Here is a 19,797-nt window from a genome sequence, read left to right on the forward strand (position 1 = left end):
TCTAGCCGGTAGTGACCTTGTGACCTGATTACCGTAGCGATAGACAGCGCGGTGCTGCCACTTGCGTAACATTCTTCATAAGGGTCCTGCGATGTAAAGTTTTACCCAAAATTTAATAAAATACTCTGAAAGACACAAAGATAAAGGCACATTCCTCGTCCCATATGCTAGGACAAATTTGTACAAATACTCCTTCTTCCCTAGTGCTATTAGAGCATGGAATGGGTTGCCTGAGCTAGCCAGGAAAACCAGTGACTTGGCAGAATTTAAGTCATTGGTTAATATCCATGACTAAATGCATGACGCGTAGGACGTAATCATCTTCTTTTTTGAAGTAACGTCTGTATTATATAAGATAAGATAAGAAGAAGATATGGGTTGCCTGGGCCAGCCAGGAAAACCAATGACTTGACAGAATTAAAGTTGTTGGTTGACATGCATGAGACTAGATTGACCTATAGGACGTAATCATCTTCTTTTTTTATGTAAATTAAGGCTATATTTTATAAGATAAGATTAAGAAGATAAGCTAAACGCTTAAGTGCTGCTATAAGAGATGAATGTTGTTATTAAAAAATTAGTTAACGAAAAAGAGGAAAAAAAAATCATTATTCGAATTCTTTCTTTCTGAAAAAAAAACAACAACAACAAAAAAAACAAACATATTTCATAATATTACCATCTTTGGTAGAATTTGTAAACATGTATTTTACCTTCCGCCACCCCCCTCCCCGCCCCCTTTTTTTTTTGGTTTAAGTTTTTCTATGCAATGTCGTAAAATGTGTTTTTTATAACCGGAAGTAACTGAAATACAAATTGTTAGCACATATCTTCTATAGAGAATCTAGATTTCTAGATCTAGATTAGATAAAATATAGATTCTAGATCTATAGAATAATAAATAGTAGATCTAGATCTATAAACTAGACTAGTTAGACGCTTAGATCTAAGTCTAAGAGTCTAGACAATATAATCTAGAATTCTAAATCTAGTTCTAGTTTCTATTATTATGATATTGACTCATTGAGACTTTGTCTGAGACAGTCACAGTGGTGAGTGAGTTGAGTGAGACTTGCTTGATAAGATTCATTAATGATTTAATTTTAAATGATTAATGATGTCTCTTCATCAACTTCATGATTCAATTTAGAATTTTTATTTTAGATTGCGTTGTAAACATTGTGATTGTCATTAGATTCAAAATCAAATGAATAGATCTAGATTCTAGATAGACAACATGTATCTAATCTAGTCATTAGAAATCTAGTGACATTAGTAAAAAAAATTAGTTGTTTTTTTTAGTAGAGTATGATTAGACTTAAAGGGAAACTCCGATGGTTTTGACAATTTTTGATATAATATGTGTTTTGATTTACAGATAATGAATATATTCTTCTTTTTTTTTTATTTGAAATAATAACTTAGTAATTGATGTTTTTCCGACGTAATTTTCCTGCGCATCCAAAACAGTCAGACATTCACCGGGTTTCTATGTGACGTCACAAAGGTGTTTTAATCTATTGACTTATTGTATAACAGGAGTGACAGGAGACCATACAGCAAAGTTTACATTCTCGTAAAAGAAATATACTTTGTCTATGCAGTTAGATCTAGGATCTTGTAAGCAAAGAAAAAATGCGTATTAAAAGTAGATTTACATGCTTGACTAATCACGGCAGTGTGTATTTTCTCGCCAGACCACTCAACACACAACAAACACTATCGCTTAGTTGTCTTGTCATGACCGACTACACGTAGTCTTGACTAGCCTTACACTGACCAGCTTGTTCGAATCATTCAGACACACGATCTATTTACTTCTTGGGATAGGGAGAGGCTTAGATGAAAATGTTACTTTTTTTTCTCGAGTTGGTTATCCTAATGCTTTTAGATCTATCTATACATGTTTATATATATAACTGTATCATAGCTCTGGACTAAGCCGTCACTAAGCCTAACAGCTACTGTAAGAATGAAGCGATACGATTGGTTAAATCAAGTTTCTCTTTCAGTATTGTTTAGGGAAGTGACGCATGAAATAACTTAAAACAAAATCTCGCAGAACCACGTTTTTTGGGGGGCGTGAAGAATTTTCTGTCTAATTTATTAAATATAAAATTTTCTGAGCATTTAAATAAAAAATCATATAATGTTTACTATTACAACTTTTTACGCAGAATTTAAATAAGTCAATAACTAAAATTTGAAAAACTATCGGAGTTTCCCTTTAAGACGGTCTTAGAGTAGACGTCTTAGACTTACTTGACTTAGTCATTAGTGAAGTGTCACTTACTTAGTCATGATTAGTGATTATAATACTATATTATACTAATTATAGTATATTACTAGTATTACTATATAATTACTTAGACTACTATATAGTATATATAATACTTATACTGACTATAGTCACTATAGATTATAGATCTACAATCTAGATCTAGTACTATAAATTATAAACTGGAAGAGAGTAAGTCAGACAGTAATAATCTACAGCTTCTTATTCAAGTAGATTCTAGATTTAGACTTTTAGAATCAACTAGACTAGACAATAGTCAATAGACCATAGTGGCTATACTATACTTTACTATAGTAAGTGAAGTAGTTCTCCTTCCTAGAGTCTTAGACTCTTCTACCTCACTCTGCTCTAAATAGTCGTAGTACTATAAGTTAGTCTAGTAAGTCTAGTATAGTGTAATAATAACTGTAATAGATAGTCTAAACCTGGTCTCTAGATCTATTATCTATACTACATACTTAGAACCAGCAGTACTCCCCCCCCCTCCCAACCAAATTGCATTTTATCTGACTGAGTTTTGAAGGAGTGCTTAAGTTGTATGCTCATACGGTGGCGTCCTGGTTGGGCTTCAGAATGTAATGCAAAACAAAAGAAACTTAGTTACAGTATCTAGACATACTAGAAATAATTATAATACAATTTTCCTTTTTTTTTTGGATATGTATTTACTATGGATCTAGTATATAATGTTTAGAAACCTCATTTACACAATACATGTATAGTAAAGATATTCCATTTATTATTATTTAAAATTAGATTTTCTTAATTCTTCGGTGTTTGTTCACTAGAAAAAAATCTTTCTGTTGGTTGTATTGGAGAGGCATCAAGTTCCCCTCCCGGCACTAAAACTTTTTCTGCATTCTGAGCTTCAGAAATTCATTCTCCTGGTGTCTACAACACACTATTCTCATAGAAGTAAGAGCGCATGCTAACAAGATTAAAGTAAAGTTATTTACCGTAATCAATATCAGACAAAATAATCAATTACCTATAGTTAATTGACCAATTGATTCATTTTTTTAAAATTGACTCATGTTTTGCTACATACAATAAATAATTGCTTTAAGTATCAACCTGATCGGAGAATGTGTTTGGGAGAAATAGCGTTAACAATTATTTAAGGGGACTTAACCTACAAATTTTGCCATATCAGTGAATGCTGAAGGACTTCCCTTGTTGGTATGAAACAAACATTGTTTTATTTTTTTTTTTTGGAACTGACATGCGTTTAAAAAATTTGAAGATAATTTTAAGAATTCTTGTTTCATTAACAGAAGATGACCTCTGAAGAACGACGCCATCAAATGGAGGAAAAGACCTATGCAGTGTTTACAGCAGCCTCCATCAATGCCATGGCAGAGTCGGCTCAGTTGTCGCCTATACCGCATGAAGCAGCGGTTGCGTTAGGAGAAGATGCCAGCTACCAAGTTAGACAAGTTGTCATGGTGAGTTCTATCTGCTCAGGTTTAATTCACATGTTGATATTATAAATATTTGTGCATCGACAACTAAGAAATGCCCTCGTACGTTAGAGAACTGATCACCCCGTACGTCCCTCAGAGAGCCCTGCGCTCCATAGACTCAACTTTTTCTGTTGAACAGTATTTTTTTTTCTCTTACAAGTTATGGTTTGCAGACTTGATCATTTCATGGAGCAAAGGTTTGGAACTTTCTCCCCATTGAGCTCAGACAAACTATGTTTGATTACATTTAAGTAGAACTTTAAGACCTATCTATACAAAACATACTTAGAATAGTTTTCCATTTTAGCTCTCATGTCCATGTTAGAGCCTATATTATGTTTGCGAACAGGGCTATATAAATTAAATTATTATTATGTAAAAACGTTAGGTGTTATACCAGTACAATATGGGGCTATGCTGATTGGGATTATCTAAATATTGAGACTGCTTATAAACATTTTTTTTTTGTGTGGTCTATTTGGTAGAGCAATTGATTTCGAGCTTATTGTCATGGGTTTTGAGTGCTGGGGAGATATATTGGTTTATAATTTTTCTAGGTTAAAGGTTTAAACTAATTTGTTAAGGAGTTAGTTTTGTAAAAATTTTGTTCTCTTTGTTCCAGCTAGCAACACAGTATATGAAACATGCCAAGCGAAGGCGTCTTGCTATTGATGATTTCAACAGAGCTGCTAAGGAAATGAATGTGATGGTTTGTTCAATGTTTTTTTTTATTCCAAGAAATTATTTAATAGCAGCACATATTATAATTTGATACTCTCTTTTGATTTTTATTCATTGTGTTTGTATGTGAGACCAGTCATAGGAGCAGTGTACACCATATCAATGAGCTATTGGTCTCCCCACTGCCCACAGGTTGTGACGTTGCTGGTCAGTGTTGAGGCCTACTTGAACCAATGGTCTCTGTGTTTGTGTGCTATTTAACATGAATGATCTTATTTCTGACATTTTTAGACATTGATAAATTGAATTTTTGTAATTTGTTATTTTCACACACAGATTTATCTTTCTTCTTTTAATTTTAACAAAAAGCTAACAAAGGTTTCTTAACATTGCTATGTTGCTAGCTTGGAGTCTTAGGCTAGAATTCTGGTGGTGATTTGTCTAAAAATAGAAATAGAATACATTAAAATACCTCATAGATATTATAGTAAAAAGAGGCAATGAAATAGCTGTATTGAGCTGTGACCATTCGTTACCTGGGCTAGAATTTCCTTTTCTTTCTTTCTATAAGTTTTTCAGCCATCTTGAGTTAACTTTAACTAATGTGGATCATTGCCACATCTAGACTTAACTTAAACTTTGTTTTAACACTTGATTTAAAACAACTTTGCCTTGAAAACATTGCTTCATTATCTAAATTGTCTATGTATGCTGTCTCTTGGTCACAAGAATAGAATAGTAAAATCTTTTATCTATTACAGCCTGTACATGGCTATGGGTCTCAAGACCCTCTTACATTCAGACACATCAAGGACACTGAGATACATTGTGTGGAAGACTCTGAAGTGAACCTTGTGGATGTGGCTCTGGGAAGTTATGTTCCTAAACAGATTGGACTGCCTTCCATTAAAGGTAATTTAAATCATCATTTTATCCAGGACACAGCAGAAGGGTTTCATGAAAACAAGCACACTGCAGCAGTATTTATAGATTTGCAACAAGTTTATTCCATGGTGCTTTAATGAATACATTTTGTAAAAAGCTCAACTTGTTTGCTATTGTGCTGGCTTCACAATGTTTGAAATGTTTTCATCATGACTCAATTTTAAGTAAAATGGGTTGTTATATATTGGTCTGATTTTGCACCCAACTATACAGGGAGTTTACATTTTTTTAATTTAAACTTATCTCAATTTTAAAATTACAAATTGTTGTTTAAAGAAATCAATGCTATAACGTAAGAAAAGTGTTTAAATAGATTTCTAGTTATGTTTTCAACTTTAATCTGTCATGTCAATTTCATGTTTGATAGAGCTAATCATATTTTTTTATTATTTAATTTAATTTTCAGCTCACTGGCTTGCCGTGGAAGGCATAATAAAGATCTCACAAGGGGGCAGCTCTAATTCAGGTATATTTCTTTTCTAGAAAAGTTTTTAAAATATTGCAAATGTACAAGAGTTAATTGAAGGTTGGGATGATCAAACAGTATTAAGTATTAAGTTTCTCCCTCAAAAGCTACGGTCTGCTGGCTTTTTCAGTGCACGGACCAAAGGTTTGAAACTCACTCCCCATTGATCTCAAGACAGACAGCATGCTACACTACATTAAGACATACCTGTTTAAAACTTTTTTAGATTAGTTTGTCATTTTAGTTCTCGAGTTTATGTCTGTAATGTTATCACAGCGCCTTGAGGCTACATTTTGTTTGTTAACAGCTGTCTATAAATAAAATTATTATTAAATGTATGGGACATCATTTTTTGTTTCTCATAACTGTGCTAGGATTAAGCCCTGGAGTTTTAGGTTGATACGCAATGTAACATTTATAACCAATACTTTATATGCAATTTTTTTTAAAGCTGTTAACTAGGTGTTTTCATTTTTGTTTGTTCTTCTGGAACCCTAAAAAATTTCTTTGCTAAGCTTAGAGCTGAATCTACATATGCTTTGATAAACAAGCAGCGAACTAGAAGGGATATATTTTATTCCCAAGACACAATTTTAAAAAAATAAAAAGTTGTATATAGAAAAGCAATAACAAATGGCAATTGATTGTTTGTTTTTTTCAGTTAAAAGTAGCCGAGAGCTGTCCCCTCCCCATTTAAAATACTACAACTGTATGACCAAAGCTCTTCTAAGTGCTAATGCTGTAGCTATCAAGGTAAATACAAAAAAGACAAACATTTCGTTGTAAATTATCATGTGATGTATTGTTTTTGGTGGGTTTTTAACTCTTTGACTCCAGAATTATTTTCAACATTCTGACAGAATTAATTTTTTTCACCCTTTCAGAGCGCGGTACCATGCTTCCATTAAACTTTTTTTTATTTTTGTTAGGAAAATATATATTTGGTGTAGAATCAAAGGAGAAGGCATGTTTATTAGGGCATGTACATCTCCTTATTGTTTTTTGAATTTTTTTATATACTGTGAAATTTTAATGGTCTGCTCTTTTCTCTTTCCTTCTCTCTCTCTCTCTTTCTATCCCTGGAACCTCCATTTGTGTTAATTTTTTTAACCTGCGAATCGTAATGTCTTTGACTTAGACTTTTTACTTGATGTGGTAAGACCTGCTTTAATATGCCACCCCAACAGACACACACTCACATGGTTTTGGTCTTCAAATATTTCTTTAGACTGCAAACAATGTACAGTACTGCAAGCATTTCTTTAGACTTCCTAGACCAAGAGGAAAAAAATACATTTTCTGAAGGCCTCAATGGAATTCCCTTTCTTGGTCCCCCACACTACATATATTTTTGTTTTCTGTCTTCTAAAGATATGGAAATATCAATTTGATTTTAGGAATTGTAATTGTTTATTTGTTTGGAATTGTTTATTTGTTTGGAATTATTTATTTGATTCCTTTTGAATGTAGAGAAATGAAAGTCCACCAAGTATCATTCATACTCTAGATCTAAGTTGTTGTTTTTTATGCTGTTAGGATTAGGATTGACTGAGGGCAAGCTAAAAGGTTGTGAAATTATGTCCTGGAAAAATTCTGTATTTGCATTGGTATTTGAAGATGTCCTCCCAGCCGTTATGCATAACTTATTACCTGAGAAACTAAATGTTGATAGTCTGACCCAGATAGTACCCCCTCTTCAATCATGAACCACAGATATAAAACTGAACAGTTGCTTTGAAGCAGATGAGATTTGTTCAAATTTCTTTTACTCTCTCAACAGAAAGCACTTGCGGATCTGAAGACCAATCCCAATATTGTACCAGTGTTACCTTATCTAATCAACTTTGTCCTGAGTGGGGTAAGAGGAAACTTCTAAACTGACTTGAACCATTATTTGATAGTACCATTAGTATTTTACCATTATTTGATAGTACCATTAGTATTTTACCATTATTTGATATTATTTATATTATCTTGGGCATAATTTTCATTTCAATTCTAAAATTATTGAATACAAAATGAAACTTTTTTTTTCCAAAGTTCTTTTTTCATTTCAAATATAAAGAAATCTGAACTCTTTGGCTGTCGTCCATGTTTACCAATGGCAATATTTATTTTATTTTTTTTTGCTCTGCTCTGCTATGTTCATCTTCCTGGTTTTGAAATCATCATCTCTTAGTTAGTCTCTAGCTTGAACACTAGGTCAGGGTTCCTAAGGCCTCCAGATTTTCCAGGAGCTTCTAGAACCCTCCTGAAATGAAAAAGTATACTAAAAAAACTGGAAATCTCCTAACATTCTAGTCTCAGAATGGTGGAGGAACCCTGCTAGGTCATTTATTGATTCGATCATTTCAGTTCAATGATATTTGAGTTTAAGACTATGATTGTTATTTAGATGTGTGCTATTGGCTCATTCTGTGTAAGAATGTCTTAAAGTCTAAAAACAATAAGTAAAGTTCCCCTTTCAGACGTTGCAATCAATAGGGCAGATGATGTTAAGGTCATCTGGGGTTTTTTTTTGCCAACGTTTAATGAGCAGGGTATCTTGTGGCGAGCACAATGACCCCATCTTTACTTTTCTCCAATGAAAGCCAGGTACACATTAGAGTTGGGTGGACTTAGGCGCACCCTAAAAATCCGGAAGTTCAAAATCCCATTCTTTACAGAAATTCAAACCCAAGACCCCAGGGTTCGAAAGCCAAGCGCTTAGCCACTCAGCCATCACACCCCCTTAAAACAATACACCTACTGTATTCTCACACCATATGAAGAGACACTGCAGCTGTTGCAGATATGTGGCATTCTAAAAACAAAGGCAAACCAAACTAAATTAAACCCAACCTGCTGTTGACCCACATGTGAAGGCAAAGATTGGACTCCACTCTCATCTCTATGTACATGTACAAAGAAGTTTCATTTTACTGGTTATGCAATGTATATCATCATAATGATGGCAATGTCTTTGATTCTGAAGATGTCTTAAGTCCTTGTCAAAGTGCCTGATATTTTGTTACCTTTTTTTTGTTAAGTAATAGCTTGAAAAGTATTGTGTTCATTAAGACATCTCAAGTTGTTAATCACTTGTCCTGCCTTCTGCTCCGCAGATTAAAAGCATGACCCATGACATTGGTCACTTGACAACTCTGTTGAACACTGTCAGAGCCTTGCTCCATAATAAAGCCCTTTACCTGATGCACAAACCCTATGTAAGTATCGCTAAGTACTTCTTTGTCATTGTGCTAATTGCCACTAAAGGCATCTGTCCATCCTAAGGCACACATGCCGCTGATCATATCCAGCTAAGTAAATACGATCTTTAGAGGAGAGAAAGGATCAAATATTTGTGTGTATGCAATAATTGATCAGCACATTGTCAAACATTGTCTATAAACTCTACTGACCTGATGATACTTTATGGGAATATTGGTACAGTTGTCCCTTGATTTTCGTAGGGGATAAGTTTGAAGTCCGCCCACAAAAGTCAAATTTCCTCATAGTGGATATGCGGTGTTAAATCTCATATGCATTCAGTATTTATGGATATGAACAGTATCTCAGGACATACCCTAACACTTTATACAATTATACAATTTCTAATTCCTTTACTAACCTTTACATGCATTTTTTTTAAATTTTTCAAACACTCCTTAAATGTTCAGTCATTTTTTTAAAGTGCCATACATTGTTGTATTGCATGCTGCTTTATAGTATAAAAAGAATTGGTATGTACAGTAAGTATACTGTTACTTTAGAAAGAACATGGGACAAAATTTTCTTTCTACTATGTTTTTTTCCCTCAAGAAAACCTGTGGTGTTAAAACGCAGAGTATGTTACTGTTAATATCATTAGACTTTCTATGAAAGTTGGACGCATGAAAGTCATGGGAACATTGTGTTGTATTGAAGTTAGAAGCATGGTTTTATTGTTTAAGGATGTATTAGGTTTAGTCTAGGATTTGGACTGACAGTAATAGTAAGATGAGCTAGTTTTTGGATAAGTATTGTGGGCACTAGTTGATTATTGGTTAGTTTTAGTAAAAGTAAAGTTCCCCTTTCAGACCTTGTGGTCTATAGGGCAGATGATGTTAAGGTCATCTGTTTCTGTGGCCTACGGTTATGTGACCTGCACAACCACCGACCGCCTTTGCTTTTCCCCAACTCATGTCAGGTACCCATTAGAGCTGGGTGGACTCAGAGGCGCCCGAAGATCCTGAAATTAAAAATTCTAGTCTCCACCAGGATTCGAACCCCAGAAGCTTTGTGCTTTACCGCTCAGCCACCACGCCTCCTGGTTAGTTTTAGACGTGGAGGTAAATCTAGGTTTAAATGTAGGGTTAGGTTAGAATTAGATTTAAAGTGCTATAAGAGTTTATCCTTTTCTGGCTTGTGCTGCTTTAAAAATGTGTTTAAAAGGGCCAATCTTGACTATGATACTTGATGTTCAAAGTTCAGTGGGAGTTGAGCTTGTGCAATAATACACATTTGTACTTCAAACAATACACTGAATAACATAAGGCTCATTAAGTCAAATGCATTCATTACCTATTATATTTGAGACTTTCTCTTAGTACTCTACATGATCTTTTTTTGGAAGGGAGAATGGAGAAAGATGGTCGATAAATCTTTTGTGGTGCCCCCAGTGGTCCAATAGACTAAGGGATAGGTGAAAGGGGGTGGGCTGTGGGGATCAATATTTGTTTCTCTTTTATTGTTTTTCTGTGATGCGGTAACTTGAAATTCTTATTTTTAACCTTAAAAACATGGAAAAAATTTTCTTGAAACTATGATGCTTGTAGTATGTCATAACTGCTGATCTGTCAATGAATACTAAATGCTAAATTTGTTAAGATTGCCTTTGGAAACTGGTCTCTGCTTGATAAATAAATAATCCAGTGTTTGCAATGATGCTAAAACCATTTAATTAGCACACAAAGTAGCATTAAAAGTACATAGTTAGCATTCTTGATAAATAAATAATCCAGTGTTTGCAATGATGTTAAAACCATTTAATTAGCACACAAAGTAGCATTAAAAGTACATAGTTAGCATTCTTGATAAATAAATAATCCAGTGTTTGCAATGATGTTAAAACCATTTAATTAGCACACAAAGTAGCATTAAAAGTACATAGTTAGCATTCTTGATAAATAAATAATCCTGTGTTTGCAATGATGTTAAAACCATTTAATTAGCACACAAAGTAGCATTAAAAGTACATAGTTAGCATTCTTGATAAATAAATAATCCAGTGTTTGCAATGATGTTAAAACCATTTAATTAGCACACAAAGTAGCATTAAAAGTACATAGTTAGCATTCTTGATAAATAAATAATCCAGTGTTTGCAATGATGTTAAAACCATTTAATTAGCACACAAAGTAGCATTAAAAGTACATAGTTAGCATTCTTGATAAATAAATAATCCAGTGTTTGCAATGATGCTAAAACCATTTAATTAGCACACAAAGTAGCATTAAAAGTACATAGTTAGCACTCTTCTTGATAAATAAATAATCCAGTGTTTGCAATGATGTTAAAACCATTTAATTAGCACACAAAGTAGCACAAAAAGTACATAGTTAGCGCTCTTAAAAGTGACACTAGTTTTGTTCTTTGTTGTCAGTTATCTACTATCATACAAGCTGTGGAATTCTGTGTGTTAGAACCTCTGGCTGCCTCCATCTATTCTGTGAATGATCATTGGGTCTTGAGGGACTATGCCGCCAGGTTGCTAGCTGAAATTGTCAAGTAAGTTTTCTTTTCTTTTGTTCTTATATATATTTAAAGTCTAAAGGGTACATGTTAAGATTGAAATATTTTTCTCTGCACAGCCGATGGAACAGCCCCCAGAACCATCTTCGTTTTAACACCATCAAGTGTCTGAGAGAAGTGCTCCAAGACCTTCACAAGCCTTTCTATTCCCATTATGGCGCAGTTATGACCTTGATAGCCCTGGGTCACAAGGTAGGCATTAACTGTCTTCAAAGGAAACAACATTAATTGAACTGAAATACAATTATTTTTTTTATAGAAATATAAGACACTTTTATTCGCATTGCAAAAGGTACGATGAATGTGCGGCTCAATATTGCTATTGTTTTGTTGTCAAAATATAATTTGGAGTTTATCCTTTTAAAAAATGTGCATCCATTTGTTTCGTCAACTTACAGAAAAACAAAAATGTATTTAGAAAAACAAATGTCCAGGTGTTGTTGTTACCAATAAAATTACATAGACAAGATTTTGAAAAAAAAATCTTTTTCATAAAATATCATTGACTCTGACACCATCTATATCATGCATGAATAGTTCTAAGCTTAACATCGGTTTGTATGAATCTGTAGGCAGTAGAAGATGTGGTCCTGCCTCATCTCCCAGTTTTCTGGCCACACCTTTGTTCTGCGATTGAAGACAAGAAGCAGGAGTCAGTCAACAAAGCTGATGCTTTCAAAGTTCAGGGCGCTCTTCGGGTGAGACACTCATCAATTTTATCTTTAGTTCTGTTGTCATTTTTGTTTCACTTTTTTATTGTTTCTTGATTTTTTAACTTTTTTTGGTCCAATTTTTTATATAAGCAAGTTACATTGTGTATAGTTAGGCTTTTAACTGATCCTATGATTTCTCCCTCTGATGCAATGGCTACAACAGCAATGAATATTCGTAATTATTTTACCTATTGATTTTTTATATTATTTCACTATTTCAATTTTCTCTGTACATTTTCATTGATCAAAACACTTTTATTTATGGTCCTAGTTGGCGGCAGAGAAGGTTATTTGTAGACACTTGCGCAGATTTCAAGACCTGACCAAGGTTGTAAAAGAGAGGGAGGAAGTGGCTGAGATGTTGGACTTGGACCAGAACGCAGATGTCCAGGAGCCCATCACAACTGCTGCGGTTAGTGGCGAAACTAAAAATGTCAAGGATTTATACACAGTGAGTTTTTCATAAGATTCTTCTTAAAGCACCATTTAGAGCACGTCTGAGTACATCTCACTGTGAACTCAAGTAGAAATGTTATCGAATTAATAATAAAACATCAAAAATAAGCATTTATCTACATTTAGGTCGGAGAGTTGCTTTAAATTATTATTTTATTAATTGCCTCAGTTATTGTTGCCAGTAGAGAATGGACATCTCTTAGAATGTCACTTTTTGACTTAAATTTGAATCTATTTTTCTTGATAAAAACTTATTTTTAATAATTTATTAGTTATTTTAATTCTTTGAAATTATTTATTTAAAAAAAATCAAATTTTTCTATAAAAATGATAACAAAATGAGATTGGAGCTTTTTCACTGCCTTTTGTTTTTTAACTTCTGAATAACATAGTACTGAATAACATAGTACCGTACTTGAAATATTTTCCTTTCTAATAAATTTTTTTTCACAAGCAAACTGTGCATGATTTCCCTTACGCCAGTCCTAAATTAGTTTTTTCTAATGTAAACTAATTTTAGCCATTGATTATGTAGTTTTAAAATGAAAATTATTACATCATAGCACAGATCTTCTGAAGGACGGCAGCGGTTAGGATGAGCAGGGTTTGAACCTGAACTACTGGGGTGACAGTCCAGAGTACATACCACATGATGAGGCGGCCATGTTTTAGGGGAGTACTTCTTGGGACGTCTCATGTATTTTTGTTTTCCCCAGGAACTGTATGAATACTTTGGTGACAGTCTGTCTAACTGCCTGCCTCTGGTGGAGACACATCATGTGTTCAAAGCTCAGAAGAAGGACCAGGTCGTGAATCTGGGGGACAGCAACTCTGGCAAGGGTGGGGAGGAGCTTTTGGAGAATTTAATGGAACAAATAAAACTACAGGTGATTGTCACGTTGTCTTTATACTCTGTTTATGTGTTTGTAGACAAATGTTTTTGCGATGAATGCTTTTGACGCTGTGTAAAGGTTGAAAAAGTCTTTATTATAAAAAAAAAAACACCATGTAGTTACACTAAAAATTTGTCAGGTCTCACATAGACTGTTTGTATTTGGTAATAGTCTCTAGTGGCACGCTAGTCCGCGTCCGCTCACGCACATCAGCACTAACAACACTTGTTGCTGCAGATTGTGATTGTTGCGATGAAGATGAATTTGATAGTGAACCATGTTTTGAATGTCGGAAACTTTCTCAAGATATTTTTTGCCTGTGTCTATTATAAATACAAAAAGCTTAGAAATCACAGTGAAATATTTTGTTCTTCACAGCATACAGTTTTCTGAAATTGTTTTTTTTTTTTTCTGGTGAATTGTTTTCCCATTGGCTCTTAACATTTAATATATTTTGCATACTGGTACATGATATTGTATCGCACATTTACAGCATTGCAGAGTAGAATAAGATAAGAAAAGATAATTTTTATTGGCCCAATCAAATGGAAATTCAGTTTGATTACAATTGACCACCTCAGTCTAACTACTGTAACAATAACATAGAGATGCAATACGAACAACATTCACACACGAAACACATACACACTCACAACCAGCGCTTGTCCATGAATTAGACTTCTACATACTTCTTGATGACGACAGATGACCTTGTTTTTCCACATAACACTTGCCTCTCATGATGACCTATTATTTAGACATACTTACACGTATTATAGTTTTGGTTTATTGTGTCTAAACTAATTCTGAATTCTTCTCTAAAAGCACCAGAGAGAGCGGTAAATCATTTTTATCCTTGATACGAAGTTGACCAAATTTTTTGACTTTCATTTTAACAATTTTTAGTAACAAGTTACATTTATTGACCTTGTAGTTTGGTCTAATTAACAGTTGGTTTCGTTTCATGTGTTTATGTTTCATGATAAATTTTATCAACTTTTTTTTTTTCTTATTGTAAAAAAAAGTTTAAAATGAATAAGTTGAAAAAAAAAATGTCTAGATGTAGACATTGAAATATCTTATACTGTTTAATCTTTGTTTAAGAAAAATATTTAAAAAAAGGAAAAGATTGTCAAATTTATTTTATTTTATACATGTTATGTTAACTATTTGTGGGTGAAAAGAAAATTTTGTCACATTTATTCTAGTCTGAATTTCAATGGAGTCATTTTGTTTTTCTTAGTGAGTTTCTTAACATTGCTTTGGTTAGTTTCAATTTTAATATTAGTAATGATATAATGCTTTGTATGGCATGTGTCTCAAATAGCCTGTGACAACCACCCCAAATCCTGGCCTTCACATGTGGCTCAGATATTGTGTCCGCTCAACTGTTTTCACTTATAGGAGAAGGGGCAAAGGTGAGCAACACCAGCACCTAAACCAGTAAACTTCGGGCAGGGGGTGCTTGTCAGCCTTGGCTGGCTACCCACCTAGGAGAAGGAAAAATCTGCATTCAAACCTCTGCTGCCTTTCACGTATACCCAAACATGGGAAAGGCTTCAGGAATACTGAAAAATCAGGAGCTGGCAACCCCTAGGCAGTTTGCAGCACACATTTCTTCTACACTCTGGCAGAGCCTGCGACGCAGCTGAGCCCAAACTGTATTTGCACTTGATTGAATACATCAACTGCGTGGAGAGGGAAGACCTGCTGTGCGGGCAACATCGTTCTGACCATAAGTAATACCCAGGCATTCATGTTATTTTTAGAAGATGACCCATAGTGGCTTTGGGTCGGAAGGAGGCCACAGTTTTGGTTATTTTCAATTTTGACAGTTTCCTTGTACTTCTTAGTATTATTATAGCTTTTATGTAGCGCTACTTTTATGCTTATAGCGTGCTCAGAGCGCTTTTGGTCCAATCTCATTTGAGGACCAGTGGGGGGAGGGGGTATCTAGGAGTTAGTTTTCCGTGCTGCCTTTAGGCGCTCAGTAAACACAACTCTGCCCGGGTCGGGTGTTGAACCTCGAGCCCCCTTCTAGGTAGCCAAGCCAAGTTCAAGCGCACTTGGCCTCTCGACCACGCTTCCCGCTTCTTAATGACTGTTAGCTGTTAGCTGATTTAAGAATCTATATAATGAGCTTAAGCTAAAAAAAAAATTTTCTTTTATTAAAGCTTCTATATGTTTACATCTGCAGGAGAAACTAGAGGCAGAGCGTAGAGAAAGGGAGATCCTGGAGCAGAAGGAGAGAGAACAAAGAGAGAGAGAGCAGAGAGCTAGGCAGATGTTGGAACAAATGAAGAAGGTGGAAGAAGAGCGAAAGAAGCGATTGAAAAGAGAAGAGGAGGAACAGAAGAGGAGACGCTTGGAAATGGAAGAAACGGAACGACTGAAAAAATTAAAAGAAGAGGAAGAGAGACGTGGGAAGGAGTGGGAGGAACAGATAAAGGAACTCAACAAAAATAGAAGCAAACCCCAGGTAGAGTTTTTTTTACTTTCACTAGATACAAGCAAACATCTTGTAGTTTGTTTGTTTTCTTACTAGATAGAATCAAAGCTCAGGCAATATTTTATTTACTACAACAAATATAAAAGTGCAACTTTGGGAGCTTTTTTTTTTTTAAGCTTGCTATGTTGTATGCCAGAATTTGTTAAGGCTAAACAGATTGACTGAGCTTAGAAATCAAATTTTCAAATCTGTTTTATTTAGGGCTATTAGTTTGATTCAGGGCTATTAGTTTGATTTAGGGCTATTAGTTTGTGCAGCTTTCTTCCTATTCTTCTTGACCAAGGCTGCCTCAGTCCTTTTACTCTTGGTGAGTACCATATCATTTCAGTCTCCATGCTGACTGATCTTTTGGGCTTCTACCTTCCTTTCATTGATGTCTTTTGTCCATATATCCCACTTGCAGGCGTCTATTAGGCGTCTGACTCCTAGGTAACCTCAGCATAATGATAAATGTGGCAGGTGTTGTAGAGCTCGCCATTTTTTTCTTGTCTTTTTTAAGGATGGTGGCTGAGTGGTAAAGCACTTGGCTTCCAAACTGGGGGTCCTGGATTTGAATTCTGGTGAAGACTGGGCTTTTTAATTTTGGGATCTTTGGGCACCTCCGAGTCCATCCAGATCTAATGGGTACCTGGCATTAGTTAGTGAAAAGTAAAGGGGGTTGGTCATTGTGCTGGCCACATGACACCCTCGTTAACTGTAGGCCACAGAAACAGATGACCTTTACATCATCTGCCCTAGAGACCACAAGGTCTGAAAGGGGAATTTTACTTTTTTAAGGATGTTGTATGTTGCACAATGCTTCTTTACTTTTTCCAAAATATGTCAAGTTTCCAATCATTCTGTGTGATTGTCTTAAAATAGTAATAAAATGTTACAGTTCAGTTGTTATCTTTATATATACAAACCTTACATAACAAGGCAAAGTTATTGACAATTTGAAAGCTGCTCCTACAAGATGGTGTTTTGCTTTTCTTTGGGTCACTATGATAGTTATGAAAAGGGTTTTCTTGTTTTCAATGTCATAAAATACAACTAATCTTTGTGATCTTAATCATACATGATTTATTGCCTTTGATTCCAGTGGCAGCAAGAAATTGAACTTAGACGAGCACAGTTGGAAGAGGAAATCCAATACAGCAAAATGTTAGAAGCCAAGAAGAGACAGGAAATGAAGGAAAGAGCAAAACAGGAGGAAGAGGAAGAAAAACAAAGAAGGCAGAGGGAGGTGGAGGAAGAACTGAAGAGAAAAGAAGCTGAGGATGAACAGGCAGGGAGGAGTCGTGTGGGCTTGCGACGAAGGAAACCTGTCAATTACACAGAAAAAGATGAAGATATTTCGGATCTTTTTGACGACCCCAAATCTAAAACGGCTGCAAAAATTCCTAAACTCAATCCACTTTCAGACATCTCAGATGACTCTGATGGGGATTTTCACAAAAGGCTGCTGGCTGGGCAGACTGGAGCGTCGGCAGATGGCATAGCTGTGAGTAAAATGATTGACCCAGCCAAAGGCTTATTGAAACTGAAAATCAAACGGCAATCCAACTATGCGTCGACGCCACCTCACCCCATGTCAGTCACACCTCAGCATAACCCGTCCTCCTACCAATCCCCCTCCATGATGAGTCCAATCTATTCCCCGCACTCTGCTTCCCACTCCACGCCACCCCTGCTCCCAGGCGGCACGTCTCACAAGAGCTCTTCAGGCTCCGAGAAAGAAGGTAGACACAAAAGGGGCAGCACTAGCAGCAGTAAGCATTCAAGGGCAGGCAGCGCAGGTATCCAGGACATTTCTGACCCTGAGGATCTTCTTCTCGAACCTCAGCTCTCTAGTATTCCAACCCCGCTGCTCCACTCCCCAGGGGCTGAGAGCAGCGGCTCTGACTCCAATCCCCACCGTAAAGCCCTCAAACTGACTTTGAAGCTTACCCCCAAAGACTCTGCCTCTGAGTGAGGAGTTTACTGTTGACTAAGATACATCATAGTTTGAAGTATCGGGTTATATCAACACAATGTCTCAAAGCAGTCATGACTCATTGTTCAGTTACTTGTTCAATGTTTCTATTTTTGTACTTACAAAACTGGTTCTTTCAATGATTCGTCAGTACTATAAGATTCTTGTGTAGAGGCAGTATTATAAGATTCTTGTAGAGGTGCTTTCATACTTAATGGGACCAATGTTTGATAATAGTGAGAATACATCCATCCAGAGTGTGAAAGTCAATTAGTTACACCCCGTGTTACTGATAGGAAGTATTTTTTTTTATATTAAGAATTTCCCGGAAAGTATTTTTAATCTTGGACGTTTCTAACTTAACAATTTGAAAAAAAAAACTAAGGCAGTGAGGCTAAACAGTTGTAATGAAAGTGATTGGTAATAAATTTAAAAAAAAAAAAAATTTTCTTAGAGTGTAGGGACAACCCAAGCTGATCTACTGTTTGCTTCACACTTGTATATACTCTCCTTTTAAAATTGGATCAATTAAAAAAAAAAATTGCCTTAGTTGACCAGATACAATAATTTCAAACCCAAATAGAAAAAAAACTATTGAGGGGGGGGGGGGTTCTAATGTGATTTTTATTTTATTTCGTTTAGCAATTGAATTCTTGTTTTCCTTCTAAATGTTTTCTTATGTTAATGTATTACTTACAATATATATAATAATTCTGTCCAGTTCAAAATCCAATAAATGTTTTATAACTTTAACATTGTTCACTTCTTGTGTTTACAAAGAATGGTAATCATAGATAAGGGCTAGAGGCTTACAGCAGATAATGTAGGCTTTAACCTCTTTCTTCTCTAGTGCTATAAGAGCATGGAATGGGTTGCCTGAGTCAGCCAGGAAAACCAATGATGTGTCAAGAGTTTAAGTCATTGATTAACATGTATGACTAGATTGACCTTGGGAAATATGTGGATGCAATCATCTTTTTTGAAGTAAAAACTATATTTTAATAAGAGAACGTCTGTATTTTATAATCTGTATCTTAATAAGATAAAGGCTTATTTTAATGGAGCTCTGAGTAGACTTGATTTGAGAACATCTACATAATTTAGCCCATATCCTGCCCTTAATCTTTCAAGGATTCCTTCCTCTATTGAATTTAGCTGGTGAATACATATTAGAATTGAATTATTAAAAAGGTACATAGAGGCCAAATATCAAGACTAATTATGACAATTTTCTCTGAGGGTAAAAAGCTTCAAATGTATGAAAATTTTAGCTGTTCACTTGTGCTGCCCATTCAACAACTGTCCTAGAGCGTGGCAACTGAAACATTCCAAGTGAAGTTTGCTGTAACAATAAGTCCTGGACAAGTGACACATCGGTCAAGTTTATAGAGAACTTAATACCCCAGTGGAGGTGTGGCCCTTCTTGATGGTGTAGATCAGGCATGTCAAACACGGTGTTCGGGGGCCGCGTGCGGCCCGCTTAGCCACCTAAAAATTATCAAAATAATGTTGAACTTTTACGCTGGAAAATAAGAGATAATTTCTATTTCAATTGAAAAATAGTATTTGTCAAACTGAACAACGAGCGTGAGTCAGCAGTGAAAGTCAGCTACATTTTGTCAAACGTAATTGCAAGCCATAGCAAA

At 35.2% G+C, this 19,797-nt stretch overlaps 1 protein-coding gene across 2 annotated transcripts; it reads left to right on the plus strand.

Moving 5' to 3' along the window:
• The first annotated feature begins 800 nt into the window (after positions 1 to 800).
• Positions 801 to 18,904, plus strand: LOC106072147 (uncharacterized). 2 transcript variants are annotated; one of them, XM_056022658.1, is made up of 15 exons: positions 801 to 818; positions 3,574 to 3,744; positions 4,385 to 4,471; positions 5,205 to 5,355; positions 5,795 to 5,854; positions 6,516 to 6,607; positions 7,635 to 7,712; positions 8,959 to 9,060; positions 11,478 to 11,602; positions 11,686 to 11,818; positions 12,199 to 12,324; positions 12,611 to 12,790; positions 13,512 to 13,682; positions 15,886 to 16,167; positions 17,279 to 18,904. In XM_056022658.1, the coding sequence occupies exons 2-15, from the start codon at positions 3,577 to 3,579 to the stop codon at positions 18,149 to 18,151; spliced, it is 2,628 nt and encodes an 875-aa protein (XP_055878633.1). In that variant the 5' UTR covers positions 801 to 818; positions 3,574 to 3,576; the 3' UTR covers positions 18,152 to 18,904. The 2 variants fall into 2 exon arrangements, with proteins under 2 accessions (XP_055878633.1, XP_055878632.1); XM_056022657.1 differs by lacking the exon at positions 801 to 818 and adding an exon at positions 3,088 to 3,214.
• Positions 18,905 to 19,797: the final 893 nt, after the last annotated feature.

This window comes from Biomphalaria glabrata, chromosome 3, assembly GCF_947242115.1.
Source record: "Biomphalaria glabrata chromosome 3, xgBioGlab47.1, whole genome shotgun sequence".
NCBI lineage: Eukaryota > Metazoa > Mollusca > Gastropoda > Planorbidae > Biomphalaria > Biomphalaria glabrata.

Coding starts and splice junctions, on each gene's coding strand:
- LOC106072147 (XM_056022658.1), top strand. CDS start 3,577: ATGACCTCTGAAGAACGACGCCATCAAATGGAGGAAAAGACCTATGCA. Junction 11,819..12,198: donor TGATAGCCCTGGGTCACAAG/GTAGGCATTAAC, acceptor ATGAATCTGTAG/GCAGTAGAAGATGTGGTCCT. Junction 13,683..15,885: donor TGGAACAAATAAAACTACAG/GTGATTGTCACG, acceptor TTACATCTGCAG/GAGAAACTAGAGGCAGAGCG.